The sequence below is a fragment of the Drosophila pseudoobscura genome, chromosome 3 (assembly GCF_009870125.1).
Source record: "Drosophila pseudoobscura strain MV-25-SWS-2005 chromosome 3, UCI_Dpse_MV25, whole genome shotgun sequence".
NCBI lineage: Eukaryota > Metazoa > Arthropoda > Insecta > Diptera > Drosophilidae > Drosophila > Drosophila pseudoobscura.
In genome coordinates this window covers 18,966,344-18,988,433 of record NC_046680.1, presented here as the reverse complement: position 1 = coordinate 18,988,433, position 22,090 = coordinate 18,966,344, and the positions used below count along the sequence as shown (strand labels likewise).

At 43.6% G+C, this 22,090-nt stretch overlaps 2 protein-coding genes across 2 annotated transcripts; both read left to right on the top strand.

Annotated features, from left to right (window-relative positions):
* The first annotated feature begins 1,120 nt into the window (after positions 1-1,120).
* On the top strand, positions 1,121-3,032 carry Loxl2 (Lysyl oxidase-like 2). The gene is made up of 4 exons (XM_001361639.4): positions 1,121-1,379; positions 1,430-2,369; positions 2,432-2,589; positions 2,645-3,032. The coding sequence occupies exons 1-4, from the start codon at positions 1,199-1,201 to the stop codon at positions 2,860-2,862; spliced, it is 1,497 nt and encodes a 498-aa protein (XP_001361676.3). The 5' UTR covers positions 1,121-1,198; the 3' UTR covers positions 2,863-3,032.
* Positions 3,033-19,044: 16,012 nt separating this feature from the next.
* Positions 19,045-20,509, top strand: LOC6898830 (serine protease inhibitor 42Dd-like). The gene is made up of 3 exons (XM_002138767.3): positions 19,045-19,153; positions 19,217-20,212; positions 20,272-20,509. The coding sequence occupies exons 1-3, from the start codon at positions 19,090-19,092 to the stop codon at positions 20,397-20,399; spliced, it is 1,188 nt and encodes a 395-aa protein (XP_002138803.3). The 5' UTR covers positions 19,045-19,089; the 3' UTR covers positions 20,400-20,509.
* Positions 20,510-22,090: the final 1,581 nt, after the last annotated feature.

The following is a 22,090-nucleotide window of genomic DNA, read 5'->3' as shown; positions in this document are numbered from 1 at the left end:
AACGAGTTAGATTTCCAATTACGACTGGGCTGCTGGCACTTTTGCTAATGAGGCACCCGTACACATTGCCCCCAGCCCTCTACATGCAACGATCCGCACCAAAACGGGGTAAACCTCATTACCGCTTGGCGTGGCTTCGCTTTTATTGTACTAGTATCTCCCAGTGTTCCATGTGTTTTCCGCTTGTTGTTTGCTGTTGTTTCAGTGTCAAGTTCATGTTGGCCAAGTTGCATGCAATGTTTCAAATGGCCGCATGCCAAAAGTAATGGACTTCACTCCCCCCGCTGGCTCACTGTGGATTTCGATGGATGGTTGGATGATGACGATGACTTTGCCATTCAAAACACACAACAGATTCATATGTGGGTCGTGTTCAGTCACTAAATTATGGCGTCGGTTTCCATGTTTTCATTTTCATTCTCATTCTCATTATTTTTATTTGGATTTTGAATTTTGCAATGCAATGGTTTTATGGCGGGGAAGGTCTGGTTGGAGGTGGAGGTGGAGGTTAAGGGTTCAAACAAAGCTCTCATTAAATGCTGGTAATGTCTGTGAGAAATATATTTAATAGTGCTTTATTGTTGGTATCTCGTGTTTTATGATACATGGGCTTCTGCTTCCTTTTCGAATTTGTTTATGGAGCAATATTTGCAAGGTCTTGGGCCAATACACTGAGAAAAATTTCAGTTAAGGAAATTCGAAAAATATATGGTGGCTTTATTCATTCCAAAAGATGTAACTAATTTATGCCTCTGAAAATATTTCTTCATGTTTTCTCCTCCGTCTCTGTACATTTTTCTCAGTGCGCTTAGATTTGGTTTTATTGGTTGAAAGATCCCCCAAAGAGTGCGGCAATGTCAGAGTTGCCTCAAAATGTTGTCTGGAAAACTCATTAAGTGACATGCATATGTGCTACGTGCGGAAAATAGATTCCGATTCAGCTTTGGATTTGGATCGGCTCTCGATCTGCGCCCTCGTCTGTCGCTGACGTCAGATGAGCGAGCTTCTGAACCGTATCTCTAGCTACCTAGCAGCCCACCTACCTACCTATCTATCTATCTTTGTATCTATGGAGCTGGCAAGTTCATAGTTAAATGATTCTGTTCGCCGTTCAACTGTTCAAGCCGCGTTCAGTTCTCGAGCGAACGTCGAGGCGGTTGAATGTGCGCAAGGATCGCATCTTGGTTTCAGCTTCATAATGGTTCCTAGACTCTGGTACGTGTCTGTACTTTGGTGTCACCTGGCTGCAGGCATAGTGCAGCATCGTTCCTTGGAGGATGGACGCCTGGAGCGGCGGAGGCTGGTGCACAAGTACATCAAAGCCCTCAACAAGGAGGAGGGAGCCATTCGATTAGTCGGAGGAGACAATGAATACGAAGGTGAGAGCTGATCAGAGAAGGCTTCTCATAGACTCACGCCTATCTTTCAGGCAACATTGAGGTGCTGCACAATGGAAAGTGGGGCGCAATCTGCGACGATGAGTGGGATGCCACCGAGGGACACATTGTGTGCCGGCAGCTGGGCTTTCCCGGAATGAGGCGGTACACGCACAGCGGCTACTTCGGACCCGCCCGGCGTCGCTTCTGGATGGACAATCTCTTCTGTGAGGGCCACGAACAGGAGCTGGTCGAGTGCCACTTCGAGGGATGGGGCGAGAACGACTGCGAGCCGGGAGAGGCAGCGGGAGTGGAATGCAATCCCCCGGATGATGCACTGATACCAGAGCCCCTCCTCAGGAACGAGGATATACCCAAGTTCCCCATTCACTCGCGCTCCCGCTTGTACGTTCAACTGCGGGGCGGTAGAGAGCGGAACGAGGGCCGCGTGGAGGTGAGACTGGATGGCGGACGCTGGGGCAGCATCTGTGCCGACGGTTGGGGCCTCCTGGAGGCGAACGTCGTTTGTCGCCAGCTGGGCCTCGGCTACGCACGAGAGGCTTTCCAGACGGACTATTTCGGGGGCTCCAACGTCTCCCGGCCCGTCCTCAGTGGTAGCGAGTGCTACGGCAACGAAACGGAACTGGCCGACTGCCTACACCATGATCCGATCCGAGGAGTCGTCAGCTGCCACGGGAGCAGGCAGCATGTGGCGGCCGTGATCTGCGATTACTCCTCGCCCGATCTGGTGATCGACTACCTGGAGATTGAGCAGACGGCACATCTGGAGGATCGACCCATGCTGCTGATGCAGTGCGCCATGGAGGAAAACTGCGTGGCCAGCGAAGCCTATCAGATACAGCGCGACGATCCCCACTGGCGGTATCGCACAAGGAGGCTCCTGAAGTTCACTGCGGCCGCCATCAATGCGGGCAATGCGGACTTCCGCCCCTTCAAGGAGAAGAGTCAGTGGGAGTGGCACATGTGCCACATGTGAGTAGATTACTGTTCTCTCCGTTGAGCACTCAAGAGCACTCTCATTCCTCTCTTACCAGGCACTTTCACAGCATGGAAGTATTTGCCACCTTTGACATCTTCGATTTGAGCGGTCGGAAGGTCGCTCAGGGCCACAAGGCATCGTTCTGTCTGGAGGACAGCACCTGCCTACCTGGAGTCTCCAAGAAGTACAATTGCGCCAACTATGGAGACCAGGGTGAGAGGAAAACCATTCATCCGCTAAGGTTGCTTCTCTACAGCCCATTTCTTAGGCATCTCCATCAACTGCTCCGATGTGTACCTCTATAATCTGGATTGCCAATGGGTGGACGTTACGGACCTGAGTCCTGGCTCGTACATCCTTAAAATAGCCATCAATCCGGAGTTCAAGGTGTCGGAGATGAGCTTCGACAACAATGCTGCCATCTGCGATCTGATTTACACGGAAAACTATGCGAGAGTTCAGAACTGCCAGCTGGCGAGACCCTAAGGGGTTGTACGGGAAATCGGGAAATGGAAGATGGACTGCAATCAAATCAAATTGTGCCAAATATTACTATTAACCAAAGGGAGGTTGTACATTTTTCTACATATTACTATCTTTATCTTAATCTATATATCTCTATTTGAAATTAAAAGTGCACATTTCTAAGGTCTTTCGCTTGAACTTGAAAATCAGTGGTGTGTGAACGTGTCGCAGACATTGAGACATTGAGATTTTCAAAGTCAGCGAACCATTCATCAAGTGTCAATCGTCGAGTCTGCGTCCGAGTTAAGCTATCAGTGTCGCCTCGGGGCGTTGTAAGGGTGTTGAAGTGGAACTAAAAGTGATACTAAAGGAACTTAACTGAAAAAGAGAGGAAGGAATGCTTCCAACTTTGGTTAAGACACTTTAGGTACCAGGAAATCGGTTTAGGATATAATAAGAGAGGAATAAGTATATATCTAACAGGAATTTCTTTTCTAAATCTTGAATTCTTCATCTTCTAAAATACATTCTAATTTGTCTCAGTCAGCATTTGATTATTGATTGCTCCGCTCCTATTGGAACGGACTCTGGCACCTCATCAATAAGTAGGATAGAAATCAACCGAAGCCCCCTTGCCGCCCTAAACTTAAACCCTTTTTGCCCCACTTAACCCACAAAACGAAATGAGTCAAAAATGTAAATAGATTCCCATCGAGAACGTAGTTGCAAAAGCAAACCCAAGATGGGACTAGGAAGACGCTCCCTAAGACGCTTGTTCTGATTGATTGATTGCGGGTGAAGAAAGCTCTTAACTTTGTACATTGAATAGCCCCGAAAATTTAATTAACATAAGCGGTTTAGGTAGAGTCCTCGCAGAAGGATGGCACTGGGATTGTCTTGGGCTCGTGGCAAAACAAAAAGCTTTTAATTTGTATTTCGTTTTGAGATTAACAAATCAATCAAAGTACGAAAGCAACCTACAACCTCAACGCTCCTTCAAAGAGGTGTTGGACTGGAACTGGGCAATAACTTTAAGCTCTCACTGTGGCCAGAGAACGCACTCAACTATCAGAAAATCAGTCAAAGTCCAAAGGAAATAAATGATAACTGGAGATAGAAGTGGAAGTGGTAATAGAAGTGAGAGAAAGCAGTCAAGTGTTGGAGCATCCATTGGGTTATCAGACACGTGCGCAGACACTCACACATGTCCCCACCCCAATGCTTAGGGGGTGGTGCAAGAAGAGGCGACAAACGAGCATATAAATAATTGAAATGTTGCCTCTGCCATGTGACTCCCTCTCTCTCTATCTCGTCCTCTACCTCTATCCCTCTGGACGCTTATACTTTCGCAAAGTTGCAGCCCTTCTGGAGTTCCGGAGTGGGTGGTGGCTTTGGTAGGTGGTGTTGCAGATGACCCTAAGTCCATGGCATTAAGCAATCAAACGTTTGATTTTCATTTATCGTGTAATCAAGCGGAAAAATAGCTTCGTGACCAAAGTGACTCATCATCATCATCCATCGTCCTACTCCTCGTTTCCTGTCATATGTGAGTGGTTGTGTGTCCTGTGCTACTGGTAGTGTGTGTGTGGGTGTATCCACTTATGGCGGGTGTGGATGACATTACGACCATTTGATTGCTTCACATGCACCATCCATCATCAAGCATTGGGCAGTGCTGCGAAAAATCACTTTGATAAGAGGATTTTTCAAGGCAATTTCAAATTTTTGACATGATTTCTATGTGTATAGGATCAGGGATTCCTCTGTTTAATGGGCATTCCGCGGATACCAATTAAACCATCCATACACACTCATTTCCCCGTTTTACATCTTTCGTTTCATCGGAAATCATTTTACTCTCTGCAGCAGGCGGCCTCAAATTAATTGTAATTAAAAATTAAAATGAATTTAACATTTTTAATTATGCAATTTGCATTTCATAATAATTAAAACAAATGTTTGCCTCGTTGCGCCTCCCTCCGAACACACAAAAGCACTGCCCAAACGCACTGCCCCTCAATTAATTAAACAAAATCAACCTGGCTCTCTCACTTGTGCCTGTCCTTCTCTGTAGGCAAGTGTAGCTCAAGTCAGGGGTTTCTCAGCCGACCAGGTTCCTTTGTTGCAGATAGAACAGACAAAATACGAAATTAAAATCATAGTTTTCAAATAACCAATAAATTTCACGAAGTTACACAGAAAATAAAACATTTTTGTCTCAACATTTCAAACAATGAAATTGTGTGTGTTTTCTAGCATTCAAGTTTCATTCAAATATAATTTCATGCATTTCAACCTTCAGCAATTTCCACTCAAATTAATTCTACTCCCCCTCTTAGTGGTCAATACCTAGACCGTATTTACATAAATTTTAAAATGACTATAAAAAGTGTCATAAAACTGAATATGGAAAGCTAAGTAAATGCAGGGTCCTGTAGCTACATATTTGAGTGTGTGTGAGTTTGTCCGAGTGTGTGCTCCTTAAACGCTGCACTTTGGCCAACAACAATTTCATTTGTCGTCAATTGTGGCTGTCGCTGGGGCTAAAAGTGCACTGCGTCCCGAGAGCAGAGTCCGAGCTTCCATCGATTCTCGATTGTTGTCCAGGAACGGCACATATGTACACATGTGTGTCATTGGGTCCACTCTGCGACCCCCACTTTCCTCCCGTACACTACAATTGGTATGTCGTTTTAGTGAAATTGCAGAAAATTGTTTTCCGTTTCGTTTCGTTTCATTTGATTTTCAGTTCGGTTCTTTCATTGGAAATGTGCTTTTAAAATTTATTGCAGTCACAAGCACAAAATTAACTGCCTATGGTACTGGTATGTTGTACACAGGACGAGGCACCCGGGAGAAGTGGAGCAAGTGGGCCATAGAGATACAGAAGTCAGACAGCGTGTGGCCCAGAAGGAGGTGCTGACAATTGAAATAACAATTTGCTGGAAATGAATTGACTTTCGGTTCGGCCGGATTTTCATTGGATCAACATTTCGTAAACATTTTCCAGGCTCAGACGGTATGGAGATGGGGAAACCGCCTTTTGAAGTGAAAGTAAAGCAATTTTGCGGGGCAGCAGCATTCGTGTCTGTGTAAGCTTAAAATTCCACAAATGACTCTTCATCAGGGGTAATCCCCGGCAGTCCCATCATTAGCATCTAATTCGTATGTCATTCTGACATTCCCTTATCAAATCCTTTATCAGAAGGCTGGGGGAAGACTTTCCGCCTCTGATTCCTAGCCGTTGGGCATGTTTCCTTCCGCGAGTCTTGATTACACAGCAGCACCCAAGATATCCGACTCGCTTGACAGATTTCAAACCATCCACGCACCCACCCACATACGTTGACTTATCCCCAAGAGGTTCGGGAGTCTATAGTCGAATTTCCAATACCTAGAAATATACGATACTACACATTTTCGAGAATATTTCAAACTTTTAATGTATTTTATATGGAATTATTTAATTAGAAAATCAGACAAGATACCCTCTTTTTCCGCTCATGTATGGAAAGATGTTACATTCACTTTCAGGAATCCGATATACCCGTGTCCTCTCGAAATACTGGATGTTAAAATTCGCAGAAATTTGAAATGCTGAAACCAGCAAAGGAGAGGAATCACAGTCACCTTTCGCAGTTTCCTACCCAACTCCCACTTCCCACCAAGGCAAACAACACCGCAGGGACCCTTCATGTATCAAAAATCAACAGCTAGAGAAATGGGAAAAAAAGAGGAGGCTAACAAGAGCGAGAGCAGTGATACGCACATGTGACAGAAGATAAACATGAGAAGAAACATTTTAAATTCAACAACAAAAAATTGGCAGAGCTTTTGAGTAAGAGAGTGAGTGCAAACACACATACATATGTATATGTGAATGGTTGGAAAGGAAAAAAGTTTCATGCTGGCGACATTTAAACGCGGCAGAGAGGCGGCGATAAGAATGCAAATGAAACGACAGCAGAGCAGTCCGCACAGGCAGCGACAGCGCAGTCAGCAGATGCAAGGGAAGAATATTCAAGGCAGTGAAAGAAGAGAGTATGAGCGAAACCAAGAAATACCACAAGTCATATTTATACAAGGTACTGAGCAGCTACAAAAATTGGCAACTATTACAAAATTAGCAATTACAAGTCTTTGTCCTAAGCTCACCTTGTTTTGACATACTTTGGGCTGGCACTGCTGAGCAACACCTTTTCTTTGTAACACCTTGATTGTATCCACAGGCAGCAAAAGCAAAGCGACAAGGCCAACAGTTGCCGCCGATGAGTGGAAGCGATCTTAATTGCAGTTCAAAGAGGCAGAAAGCAGAGAAAAAGCCTCAACAAAAAACAGCATGAGAGGAAAGAACATACAAATCGGAAGGCGAAAAATGGAAATTGAGATATAAAAAGGCAAATAAAAAACGGCAGAGATTCCGCCCAAGGCAAATTTATTACTCTGGTTAAAGTAAGCTTGAACTTGCACGAAAGAGAAGGGGAAAGCAAATAATTAGAGACAAAAAAGAAAAATCTCCTGTATAGGGTGACATCTCTAACCTCTGTAATCGACCTAACCTTTGCCAATGGGGAGGGGCTCTCTTCAAACCCGCATAAAAAAGCCATCAAAAGTCAACCGCTAAAACGGATAGCAGATACAAATCCATCCGTATACAAGTTACGCCCGCTTAAGATACAATTTTCGAATTGTTAGATATACACGAGAAAACCAACATTCAACAAAAAAAAATCAACAGGAAAAACCGGAAAAAAAATGCGGGTAGAATGTGACCAAAATGTTGAAAAGGGGCGCACGGAAAACAGGCTACCAGGAAGGGGCAGCAAGAGCGAGTCAAACAAATGAAATGACAAACTCTCTTCCTTACCACACCACTCTTCCTCGCACTCCCTCTCCCTCTCCACACCCCACTTCTTCTCAGTGGGAAGCGCCCTGTTCCGTTGACAAAAAAGTTTTTAGCACGCATACGCCGCGTTGCCGTCGACGCCAACTTTGCGGCATTTCGGGGCATACTTTTTGGCGTTCTGGCAGTGCGGTTGTGCAGGGGATGAGTACCGTCACCAGAGGTGGTGCCGTTCCCTCCTTGTTATTTTTGCGCTCTTATGAATTATTCGAATTTTATGCGACAAATCACCTGTGAAATATAAATTCCTAGCAAACGTCGCCGTCGCCATCGCCTACACCCTGGGGGCGCCGAGGAAAGAGAATGGCTTTCCAAAGCTGAGCACGTGCCGGGTGGCAAGTGCCACGTTACACCGTTAATCGTTCGTTAATCTGTCGTAAAATTTTCCGTTCGTTCGCCAAAAGACAGCAGCCAGCAGGTTAAGTGGATGTAACTGACAATTGCCTTGCGACTCTCGAAACTTTTTAATCGAAAAAAGATGTGACCCCGCCATCCTGAAGCAGCGGGGAGATCCCGATTTTCCGAAATCTCGTTTTTCCCGACAAAAACCACCCACGCTGTTTTGTAATTAAGTGCAGGGCGTGCTGGGCTGTGCTGTGCCTTGAATGACACTTGAAATGGGGGACTACGGTACGTGGAGAGGAGCTCGAGAAATCTTTAAATAGAAGTACTTACGGCACAAGACCATATCTGTAAGGGGATACAGATAGACCAGCAGTAGTCTTTTGCCATGGGATATTTATTGAAATTCCTATAGCTCTGTAATGCCTTCAGCTGTCTCTCGCTTTCTTTGTCGATTGTCGAAGATTGTCGTTCCCCCCCCCCCAACAAATTAATTGCAGACAAAATTTGTTGCATGTAACTCAAAGACAAACGTTCTTATGCAACACCTTTAGCGGGGGCTTGGGGTAGTAGGCACAGGCAATTGTACAAGCTCAACATTTGTCACAAGCACAAAACATTTGAGCACCAGCATGGAAATTAACAAAGAAACATCAGCATTTATCCGTAGTCCGTAGAAGCAAGCCTCTTCTGAAGGCATCACTCCGTCATGTCGCATGTGTGGATATAGTTGTCGTCGTTTTAAGCAACTCAAAATACACAAAAGCAAAGTGGAGACAGCAAGTGGGAGCCCCTAGTGGGGAGGAGGCAGCCGCCCAGACTCCCAGTAAATGCAACTTGAACGGGAAAAATGTTCAAATGTCTCGTCATCATCCGAGCGAGCATACCTCGTCGTACGTTATTCCATTTGAATTCTGATTGTCTGCGAACGCCCCCCGCATACACTCTTACGCATGTGAACAGTGCACACAGTATGTCTGTGTCCATGTCTATAGCTCTGACTTCTTTCCAAGCTGTCACATCTGATACGCCCCTGAGTAGACGCCGTAGATGTCTAATGGTGATGGGGGAACGAAACAAGACCAAGACCAAGACGAAGTCATGGCATTGCTGATGTTCATGACGAAGGCGATGGTGATGGCAACTAAGAGAAGTAATTTCTTTGGTCTCTTGTCAGCAATGACTTTGTTGAAAGCACTGCGAATACAATGGGTTATTTTTGTGAAAAACTTTAGTAACATCTCTTAATATTTTAAACCCTTTTGAGTTAAATCCTAAGAAATTTAATATTTAATTATTATTATTTAATTTATTTAATTTTTGTTTGCAGACCTCCACTCATTGTGTGGTAAAGACTTTCACTCAAATGTTCTCAGTGCATGCCGCCTCTTGAAAACACGGAAAGGAATTAATTTTCAGTTGAATACAAAACGCAAACATAATTAAAGTTGCCACATGACCATTTTGCTACAAAAGTACTCGTATCTCTTCCTTCTCCTGCAACTGCATTTGTATGTACGAGTATGTATGAATGTTGCACATGTTGCCTCGCCGTCCCCTGGCACAGAATCTGTATCTGTATGGGGTTCGTCTGTGGCAGTACGAAAATAAAACCAAATTTGTCACATCGCCCAGACAGGAGTGTGGCAGTCACGATGTGGCAAGGCCCATACCTCGCAGCCACATCGTCATAATTCGCAACTAATGAAACACGCGAGACTTCATTACCTATTCCCCCCCTCCCCCGATGTTCCGCGGTCGCTTGCCTTCTGTCTCTGACATTTATGGCCGACAAACAGAACTTTTATAGCGCTGAAATTAGTGGAGAATTGTGGATTGTGGCTGTGTGGCAAGTTTGTCTGTTGCACTACTACACTACTCCGTACGACTACCGTTGTGGCTGTGCTGGTAGCGGGGAGCATTGAGGGCCTATTGAGTCATAAAACGTGGCTTGATTGGAACGCGACGTGGGCGAGAGGCGTTGCCGCGGGAAGACTGTAGGATAAGTGCAACTAATTTGAGATATACCCCGATGTCGTATCCTTCTGTAGTTTATCTGGCGGACTGTTTTAATGGCCAACTAATTGCGGGGATCTGTGGGTAGCAGACATCATCCTCCGACGGCGAGGTCACTCAATCCGCACACCATGTCACACCACACCATGCCCCGCCAAAGTGTGGCCAATTTCGGCACTTAATTATGGACAGGCCCCTTCTCTACTTTTCCCGGAACAGCCTATAGTATTTGGATGCCTGCCCCATTCCCCGAATGTCTGGCCAAACAATAAGCGTAAATAAACTTGGAATATCGTATATGAAATAATTTCTAGCCAGCGGCCAACCGTCGGCGTCTGCTTTAAAATGCATTTTCAATTTGGTTCGAAAGGCCCACAGAAGGGGGATCAACAGAGGGGTGCAGAAGGGACATCAGAGGGGTAGTCCCGAACGACAGTCCTTTGTAAACTAATTTGCTTGGAAAAATGGCAAACTCGTGGATACAATATATTCGGGGTGGAAACCATCTCGTATCGAGTAAAAACGCTTTGAGGCCTTTTTGCATAACAAATACACGGACACCAGCTCGACCACTGACTGCAAAATGTATGCAAACAATGTGGAAAAATTCAAAAAAACAAAAAGGCACACAAAGAAGGGGCAGCCAACAATTGGGGGGAACGAACGGCTACAGCTCCAAGCAGGGAGCCGCAGCAATCAACAAGCAAACAAGGGGGGAAAAATGGCAAATGGAAAATGGAAAATGAAAAACAATTGCTCATTGTCTGAGCAATTATACACGCATTGCTGCAGCCCCAAATAAAGGGACTTCCCCGTCCACCAGAACGAGTCCTGAAAAGGATATTGCACACACAGACACAAAAACAGAAGCAGAAGCGACATCCTTCCTTCCTTTAGCGGCACATATGTGATTGTCTGAAAGGGATACTCGAAGTATATGGACCAAATGCCAGCTTTAATCGCAATGAAAATGAACCAAATGCATCTGTAGATGCTAACTATGGAGAGGACTTACATATATACAAGCTCTTTATCAAAATTATTGGGAAAATATCCGTGAAAAAAATAAGAGTTTTGAAGTTGTGGTAATTGTCAATGTTTTTCTTTAAATTTTACTGAAAATCTTAACATAAATGTGAGATTTTATTGGCCTAAGCAGTCTACCCAGTTCGGGATATTCCAAACAAATACTACATAAAAATATCTACATTGTCTTCAGATATCATTAGCCCCAAATAACATTACAGACAACATAAAAAGAACAAAACCCAATCCGAAGTCAAAAGGAAGCATAAATATTTACCAGAAAGCAGTCTGAATACAAAAATTATCATTTCTTTGTCAATTTCTGGCCATTTCCCGATTGTCCTCTCATAACTGGGCCAACAATTTTTACTGACTCATTAAAATGTGGCAGTCAATTTGACAGAGAGATTCCCTTAGGGATGGGTGGCACGAGTATCAGGGGCAGCCATTGACAAAGGGAATAAAAAGTATTATGGGCGCTAAACTCATTTATAATTATAATGGACCTTTTACGAACGGTTTTTTTTCCTCTTTTGGCAAGAACTTTTTTCGTCCCACTCCTCCGGAGAACAGGGCCAACATCATAAAAGACAAATGAGCCGCAACCAAAAAGCAGCCGAAAAAACAAAGGCTAGCGGGGGATGGAGAGAAGGATAGGATGTTAGGATAGGAGGAACCACTCTCATTGTCTCCTTTTTGGTCAGTTTGGTCAATGGTGGGAGCCTCTGGGAGCCACCAAATCAGTTTGTATTGTATTCCTTTTCAAGTCATCTAATATTTTATGTATTTTGTGCAATGCAATGACAAGGAAAATGAAGAGGAGGAGAGGAAGAGCCGAGGAAATGGCTACTTTTCTAAGCTTTTAATAATATCCTTTTTATGTCCACTAAATGAAGGATATAAAGTCAACACTTTGTACAATAAGGCGACCATCCATCCGAGAGGGGGGCTTGCCACCAAAGGCTTTGGACATTTTCAACGCCTGCCACCCACTGCACTGGCATCTTTGCCTCATTTTTTTTTTTGCTGTGTCGTGGCCGCTGGCATAAAAACCTCGGACATCGGCCATCAGACATCGCCTTGGTCCAGCCGGGGAGATTGCTTCTTAGTCGCCTCTTTCTTCGGCCAAGTTTTTGTTCCGCCTTAGTTTGCATAAGTTTGCGCCTGCCAGGCGCTTCCGGTTAATGTGGTCGACACAACAGCAACACCCCACTGTAAGAGCGGGCCCACAGTAGCAGCCATCTCTGGAAAACCCACAGACGAACCAACAAATAAGGAAATCAGGAAATGGATCAGGCCAAAGCCAAAGTAGACATTTATATGGGCAAATCTTTGTGTGATTTCCGCTTCACTGGCGAAAGCTTTCTGGCGCCAAAGAGCGGGGCGAGGGCACTATCATCCCCATTCCCGTTCCCTAGCCCCCACTTAATGTGTCCATCAATCTTCCGCTTAGCCTGGACTTTAACTTGTTATTTGGCTACTTTAAGGCAAAGCCAAATAAAATCAATCAATTGAAAGTAACAACAGAAATGGATTCAATAAAGTGAAGAGCTTTCGATTTCCTTTATCCTTTTTGGGGCTAGGACTGCTGCCAGAAGAGATCGATGGGCACATGAGTCAGTGTCTTTACATAATGGTAGAGATAAAAAATCGAACGTTAGGAATTTCCGAAGAACACAAGATTTTCCGAGAATCCGCTTAAATTTAAGCGGTAGAAACCTGAATGAACACTTTTGAAGTTGAGCAATTTACTTAGTTGTACCTAGTGTAGTTTCTATAACTTTCAATAAAACTTGGAGCCAAGATATAACATTTTGGCACTCCAAAAGAGATTAAAAAAAAACTCGGATCTCCCTTCGTTGTAATTTCTTATTTCAGTCTTTTGCTCTGATGAATCTGTTTGATTTGACTTGAACCATCTCCGCCTCTTAATTCTTTCTCTTTCTTTTCAACTTTTCAGAAGATCCAGCGGAACAACAGCCAACAGCCAAAAGGGGGAACAAAATTTCAATAAGCAATTAGATGGCAATTACTTGCAACAACTTTGACTCGACTTTTGTTGAAGGGCGAAAGCAATTACTTGAAATTTATATGTGACTGCGGTGGCGACTCCTGAAGGGCTCTCCACTGGCTATAACAGTTTGGGCCCCGACTCTGTCGAAGCCACTCGAATCATATAATTGAAACGCTCAAGAGAACTCGATTGGCGATTGCCATTGAGTGGGGGATGGATGCTCGGATGGATGCCTGGATGAATGGATGCGCAACTTGGTTGCAAGAACAACATCATTGTATTACATATAAAGTTTTTGCCAGAGGATTTGGTTAGTGCGTGTGTACACGAGTAAGTATGAGAGGGTGATTTTCAAGGAGTTGGGCGGGAAAACTAATTGAGTTACATACTCGGTCCTGACATGTGGTGGACAGCAGAAAGAGCAGAAGCAGAATCAGAATCAGAAGGAGGATAGTTCTGGGAAAGTTTCTTTTTGTCGGGGCCTGGTGGCACAAACCAAAACTTTACATTGTTTAATTTCGGCAAATGTGGGAGGAAGACCAGAAAGCGATTGCAGCCCCAGAGACACTAATCTTTTGTTTGTCGCTCGCCCCCTGCTCTTCTGTACAGCCCGAATCTACTCCCAAGTACTTTGGCCGTTCCTTAACATGGCATAATCTTAGCTTGTTTCGGAAAAACTTTCATTTGCACTACATACTCATATCCCTGCTCTTAACGTTGCCCTCCTGCTCCTTTCTCTCGCTTCTTTTCCCTTTTCCGGCGGCGCCATCTTTAAGTTTCATTAGTAACGAGTGCGGGGCTCTGTTCGACTCTGTTCTGAAGTCGTCGCTCCACTTTGCTTTATTTCTTTTTGCTTTTTGCCAAACTGAAAGTTATAAGTTTTTGTAATTGAGCTGCCGAGAAGGAGAGAGACCCTTGGCGTATGCGTAATATATGATGACATTACATTATCATTTGTCAGGCAACAAAAAACTTATGGGAAGAACATAACTTCTGAGGGCACGGAGGAGATATAAATTCTTCTGCTGCTGCTTTAATTATTCCACTTTTATTACATAACGAGATTTCTAATTGGATGTAACAGGCTTAATACAGTGGGAAAATCGTAAAAATTCTCTTTAATTAGATTTCAGGGCTTTCAAGATATTAGCAGAAAAAAACCTGAGACATCCATTTCTCATCCATCTCTAAGCTCTCGGAAAAATAATCCAAGCATAAAGGAACAGACAGAAATGTTTTTCCTGGCATTTATTTTTGGGTAAGTAGAGAAAACGAGAAAAGCTCTTGAATTTACATGTATGTACATGTCGAAGTTATTCATCTTTAATGAAAGTGAGATTTCTTGATGAAATTGCTACGATACAAAAATACAAAACCCCATTTATCCTTTCAAACTATCCCTGAAACTCCACAAATTTATTGTTTGCGTCTTAAATTTACATTATTATTCAGCCCTCACTCCTTTTATTCTTAATTCAAAAATCAAAACCCGCAATCTCTGCGGCAAACAAACTCAAAGCCTGAAGAGCGACAGCACCAGGAGCAGAAGGTAGAAGCAGGAGCCTAGGAGAATGTATCAAACATCGTTCTGCACATCTTTATTTCCATGTTCATTTGGGTGTCGTCTCGGCGTCGGAATCGTCTCCTGCCTCATTAGTATGCAACATTGTGTCCGCTTACATTAATTGGGCGTTGCAACTGATTTGAATACGGGTAATCCGCCAGGAAAGAAGAGAGGATCTCAGGGCGAGGGAAAATATTTAGCCAGTGCTAGCCGCAAACTAACCGCAGAAGCGTGTCCGCCGAGTCCGCTCTGTCCGCATGATGAACAACGCTTTTAATTGCTGACTTCGTTTTGGTTTCCCGCCCTGCTAGCAGCCTCCCTGTTGACTTATGGAAATTGGCAGAACCGACTACTTATATTGGTTAATGCCAAACATGCTCGCTGCATAATAACGAGGCGGAGGCACCACATCAAGGATGCGGAATGAGTCGGGACGCAGGCGGAGGCAGCAGTAGCATGTGTCTATTTATTTTAATTAAGCCCCAGGTAAACGCTGTGCCACCTGGGAGTCTCCCATGTTTGCATTCCATGGCATGTGTTTCTGTTTCTCTTTCTGTTTTACTTCTACCTGCGACACTTTGCCACTTTTTTTTCTGTATTTTTGTGGATTATATCTCCTTGGAGATGGGGGCTGAAAGTGGGAAAAACCAAAGTGCGTAACACTAACGAATCACTAATTAATAAATTAGGACTTGGTCTGAGTGGGTTTCTGCCGTTACCTGCATAAATTTGCTGATTAATTTAGTTAAGCTCTTGGTTCGTTAAGCACAAAGAAACCTGTATACTTATCCTTTTGGATAATGTTTTGGCCAAAAGATATCATACAAATAATTTGCATTTTCATATGTTAATTTTTAAATGCAATAAGAAGGCAATAAAACCATCAACTTTTGACACTTTGCAGGCATTTTCATTTCGCCAAAAGGCAAAATGATGCCATTAAAGGCACATGCTTATGGCATTTTCAAAAGGCATTACGAATACGCCATGTGAAACAACGGACGCAACAGCTGCGTTATGACAAGAGCCATGTACACGTATGTATGTATGCATGTATGTGTGGCTATCTCTTTGGCTTTGAGTGCTGTCTCCCTCTGACTCGCTGCCTGCGTCTCCGTTGAGATTTTCCGCCAAACATTTTACGTGCAAATATTTTAAGCCTTTGGCGGGGCACATGGGGCAGCTCTCCATGCCCGTCCCCATCTTTGAGGCATTATTAGGCGCATATTTGTTGAGCACAGTGTAAGCACACCATATAAACATATACGAGTGTATCCCCATATCTCACATATACAATACACATGTGTGCACACTTTGTCGGGACATGTGTGTGCCTCTGCGACCGTCATCTGCTCCTGCTTTCCCCTGGCGAACCCCCAGCAGAAAAAACGTGACTGCGTCATATATTTTGGAGACTTATTAAATATTTTCCTTTTGATTCTCTCTTTCTCTCTCTCTCTCTCTCTCTGTTGTCCTCCATCTTTTTGTATAACATTTTCTTTTTTTTGACAATTTTCTTTGGTGACTTTAACTCACATTTAATTGCCGCAACTTTCAACTTAGACTTTTCCCCTAATTAATTAAAAAACTTTGGCAAACCAAAATGCCATCTCACCTAGGACCCCCTCTGGAAGAAAACCAAACCCCTTCTTTCCTTGCTTTTTGGTGGCAAAAAGTGTGTCCCAAAGTAAAAGTCATGCCGCGTTGGAGTTGCCAAAAGTCAAATAAAAGATTTGCGGTTGCCGATGAATAAGTGAAACGGCTTTTGCCTGCCTAACCCAGCCACAAAGGTGACTTTGATTGGATACAAGTTGGGGGGCTATATGCTGGGGCGAACGAGGATTCATGTCTCATTTGTGGGACAGTCAAAAATGCGGCTAACCAAACCGCAGGGCTGCAAAATGAAAGAGTTGCTGCAAGGAGTGAATGATTCAGGTATGAGCCGTATGATGAAAGAGTTTTGTGCGGTTTCAGATGGTATTTGATGGTTTCTAGAAGCTGAAAGTTTCTTTATGTTGAATATAAATCAACGAAACGCAAGTGCTTGGGACACCCACTATGGTTCTTTTTACGAGTATCCACACATTCATATCTGCTCCTTCTATTTTTCATTTCTTCTAGAACAAAAGTTGGTAATTTTCTCTGAATTTCTCTGATTTTATACAAAAATTGTGTACTTTAAGAATCGCTTAGAGAGGTTTACAGTTTACAGAATGTGTATCTTTTGTGGCAAGCACAATAGATAGAATTGGTTAACATGCAAAAATAATCACTCCACGCACACATGGTAACAGAGCTCTTTCGGCCAGCATACAGAATATTCTAGCCAAACTTTGTGTCTCTTTCAACTTTCCAGGATGCCAAAATGTTTCATTTGTTCTCCTACTTTTTCCAGCAGTATTTACATCTTTTGTTGCTTTTATTTTGTGCTTACTCAACAAACAGATGTGAAAGCTGATGAGATTTAGTTCTTTTTTTGCTCCTCTTTGTTGTACCCTTGAAAGAGGATATTATGATCCATTTGAGGTATTTGTAGAGCAGATAGAGAATCGTTTTTAGCCAGTAAATTATGTACATACTCTATTCGTCATTGTGTCTTACTTTTCTGCAGGAAACGTATCAATATTTGATCCCAAGATCATTCTTCAAATTAAGACAATAGCTATTGTATACGAACAGCTGTGTTGTTTCTTAAAATGCTCGCTGAAAGTTAAAAATCAATTAGCTGGTCTTACCCTAGTATATCTTTCATTGGAACTATCGTTCTTTAAGGGTATATGAACCTTCGGAAGTCCTGTTTTCTGTCCTTTCTCTTATATTTAATGTGACGTTGCTAAGCATCGAATTGATAGGTATTTATGCTACTCTCTTGTTGTTTTTCTTTTGGCGCTTACTGTGATTGTTGTCAAAGCTTCTGCTGTTGCTGCTCTTGCAGCTTCCGTGCATGTACATAATTGTACACCGTACTATATATGAGTAACTGTGTGGGAGACCGTGAGTGTGTGTGTGTGTGAGTGTGTGCATGTGTGTGTTTGTGTGTTTATCTTGTCGCCATCTGCCATGCTTTTGCTTGTCTGTTCACTCTGCTTTGTTCTGTTTAATTTTCTGCTTGCCTTTGCTTCCGGCAGCTGTTTGTCCTTCTCGATCCCCTTGTCTCACACTTCACCTCTCCCCGCTCACTCTCACACGGTCCTACGTCTCTTTCCCAGCTTGTGCATTGTTTTCATTAATGTTATTATTCAACATTTCTACGAGTGTGTTTACGTCATCCCCTCCACAACGAACGGTAGTTTCTAATTTGTATGCATAATTTACAGTTCGACTCGGAAGAACAGTAGAGATGGAGTGATGTTGGTAGGGGTGCAACGATAGCTTCACAGAGTGGGAGGACTATTTCCAATTGTCTACAACCTACAACCTGCCATCAGGTGCTCAGGAGGGAGCTGAATTGATGAAGCCGATGGCCAAGTAATACCCTGAGAAAAGGGGTATTTCAAGTGGAAAGAGCAGAACGTATTGATTGATGGGATTAACAGAAATTTAATCACTTCAGAAGCTCCAATTGATGCAGTTATTATAGGGAAGTACGATTAAAGAAAGGGAGTGCTAGTTAAAGTCTGCAACGAGTTCCATCTCCTGCTCTTTTAGCTCACGAATCTCCTACAACTTGATAGCAAAACAAAAAAGGGAAATGCCCAAATTGAAATAGTTTTGCACGATTGTATGCCACGGGGAGGAGGAAAGTACCCGCCCTAGAAGGAAAATATAGGTAGAGGAAAGTAACCTAAAAGAAAACTAAAATGCATTCCAAGACTCTGCGTTTATTTTGCCAGCTCTTCAACAATATCTTCTTCTTCCCTTCGCCGAAAATCAACAATTTTTGGCAAAACTTTTAATTAAGGAAAATAGAAAAAAGAAGAAAGTGCAGGATAGATTGAAGAGGAGAAAGCGCTGCACCACGTATTGTTAACGAATGAGGATTGCTGAGCAACTGCAATTGCCATCAATCTAAATGTCGAGCTTTCAATAATATTGTCAGCCAGGAAGCTCCGCATCCGGGGAGTCACCCGGGGGGTCAGCCTTCATTTAACTGCAGGAAGAAGAATAACACGTTTGCATACCTTTTTCCAACTGAACAAACTTTAGGGGCATGGAAAACTTGTGGAAACCCCGGCCAAGTCGTGTGAAACAAAGGCAGGGACATGCCAAAGAGGACTGTTCTCAACTTGAAGCTTGATTTTTTTGTAACAAAGGACAAACGACCTCACAGTCCCACAGTTCCTACAGTCATATGTCAATTGCGATTATATAAGAGCCAATTTCAGGCTTTAATACCATTCGTTGCGGCTGTATGAAGAACAGGCTCCATAACAGTCGAGTCTAATGAATACGAACCACTCGTGGAGTGACTTTCGTGCATTCAAGATGCTACTCCGGCCAATTTCGAGTAAGTTTTCCTGTGACTTCTCTCCAGATTCTCCTATATATCTAATATTTTATTACCTTTAAGTTCTGGGCTGCCTAATGGCTTTGGTCCATGCCGATTACATATCCGGCAAACTCTTTTCGCTAATTTCTGCACAGAACGATCGACAAAATTTCGTGATCTCTCCGGTGGGCGTTAGGGCCGCCCTGGCGTTACTCTTTGCCGGAGCTGAGGGGCAGACAGCGCAAGAACTGAAAATCGCCTTGCAGCTGGTTGGGGAGAACAAGAACGACGCACTGGAGGAGTTCAAAGACATCAAATATAGGATAAGCAAGAAGGGCACGACCATGAGGATACCCGTTCATCTCTTCGTGGACAGAAAATACCCACTGAAGTCCGAATATCAGAGTTTAACGAAAAGGTTTCTGAAAAGCCCGGCCGTGCACAAGCACTTTAAGCACTCAACGGGGGCGGCCAAGTCCATTAGCAGCCACACTGAGTCGGCCTCGGATCGCAAAGTAGATGACATTGTGAGGGACTCCGACATTAGCTCCTCGTCCAACATGGCTTTAACCAGCGGCTTCTACTTCCGGGGAGATTTCGAGAAGCCTTTCCTACGGATGAGCGAACGGCAGCCCTTCCAAGTACCAGGTCGCATTCTTCGCGCTACCATGTACAGGAAATACGATTGGCTGCGGTGTGGGGAGCTGCCTGCTTTGGGGGCTGTCGGCATCGAAATACCCTACAAGGAGGGAAATCTCAGTCTGGTCATTATAATGTCCACGAGGCTCAACGATTATTCGTGGCTGCAACAAACGCTTTTCAAGAACTATGATCTACTTCAACTCACGGAAAACTTTACTCTTAGGCCTGTTCTCATGCAAATGCCACAATTCAGCATTGAGTATGAGACCAGCCTCCTAGGGCTGCTAGAAAATGGGTTGAACGTGCCCACCGTCTTGCACGATCCCGATTTCTCGGGTCTCAGCAAGAAGCCAGACCTCCGACTGGCTGCTTTCAAACATAAGGGAACCATTGAGATACATGGCGGCTGCCCTGACGAGTGTCCTATTGCGCCGAGTAAGAAAGTGTCACGAGTTTTATATGAAAGTGATACTGATACAGTCTTTTGATTTCAGCTTATGTCGAGACGGGCTACGAGAAGGCTATTCCCTTCATCGCTAATCAACCCTTTGTGTTTTTCATCAAGGATGAAACAAATATCTTTTTTGCAGGTAAATTGTTTACGCCGATGGCATTATACTGAGTTCTTCATCGAACTTTGGATATAACATCAACAATAAGATCATTTTCCTGGATTATTAATCGAATCTTAACTATCAGATTTTGCAATAGAATAAAGAAATGATTCAACAATATCTTCTTTTTACTTTTAAAAACAAATACCAATTTATAAAAATGTTTAGGAAAAATTAAGAAAAATAAAAAAGGGAAGGATAGATTGAAGAGGAGACAGTGCTTTAATTGCAATCAATCTAAATGTCAAGCTTTCAATAATATTGTCAGCCATGAAGCTCCGCATCCTAGCAGTCACCCGGGGGGTCAGCCTTCATTCAACTACAGGAAGAAGAATAACACGTTTGCATTCCTTTTTCAAACTGAACAAACTGCACGGGCATGGAAAACTTGTGGAAAACCCCTGCCAAGTCGTGTGAAACAAAGGCTGGGACATGCTTGATTTTTTGTTACCAAGAACAAACGACCCCACAGCCCCACAGTTCCCACAGTCATATGTCAATTGGGATTATATAACTGCAAATTTCAGGCTTTAATATCATTCGTTGCGGCTGTATGAAGAACAGGCTCCATAACAGTCGAGTCTAATGAATACGCACAACTCCTGGAGTAACTTTCCTGCATTCAAGATGCTACTCCGTCGAATTTCGAGTATGTTTTTCTGTGACTTCTCGCGGATTCTACTTTCGAGGTTGCTTTGAGAAGACTTTCCTACGGACGGCGGAACAGCAGCCCTTCCAAACACCAGATGGCACTGTTCCCGTTACCATGTACAGGAAATACGATAGACTGCGCTTCGGGGAGCTGCCTGCTTTGGGGGCTATTGGCATGGAAATTCCCTACAAGGAGGGAAATCTTAGCCTGGTCATTTTAATGTCCACGAGGCTCAACGACTATTCGCGGTTACAGCAATCGCTCTTCATGAACTATGATCTCCTTAAACTCACGGACAGCTTTATTCTTATGCGTGTCCTCGTACCAGCCTCCATGGGCTGCTGGAGCATGGGCTGGGCCGTCGCACAGTCTTAAACAATTCCGATTTCTCCGGTGTCAGCAACAAGCCGGATCTCCAACTGGCGGCTTTTAAGCACAGTGGAATCATTGAGATAGACGGAGGCTGCCCTGACGCGTGTCCAATTGGGCCTAGTAAGAAAAGAACCAGACTTTCTATGAAAGTGATAATAATACAGTATTTTGGTTCCAGCTAATATCAAGACGGGCAACGAGAGAGCTATCCCTTTCATCGTTAATCAACCTTTTGTGTTTTTCATGAGGGATAAAACAAATATTTTCTTTGCAGGGAAATTCTCTGAGCCAATGCCAATGGGCTGAGTTTTTCATCAGCATTTTGATATAATATCAGCAAAAAGATAATTGTTTTTTTCGATTTTTAATGGAATCTTAACTATCAGATCTTGCAATAAATTTGAAGTCGGACAGTTGAAGTCCAAGAACGTTAAATGCCATGCTTCAAAATGATGAAAAGGTCTCCCAACATGCTTTAAATGGTGCCACAGCTGACCTTTGTTCGCTCGTTCGCTGATTCGCATTCCTTTGACGTTTCCCCCTATGCACTTCAATGCACTTGACATTTTTATTAAAAGCTTTAAGTTGTAGTTGCAGTCAACGTGCAGCAGTAGGAAGGACACACACACACGAATGTGCATAAATGTCATGTGACAAGGATATTTGTGCTGCAGT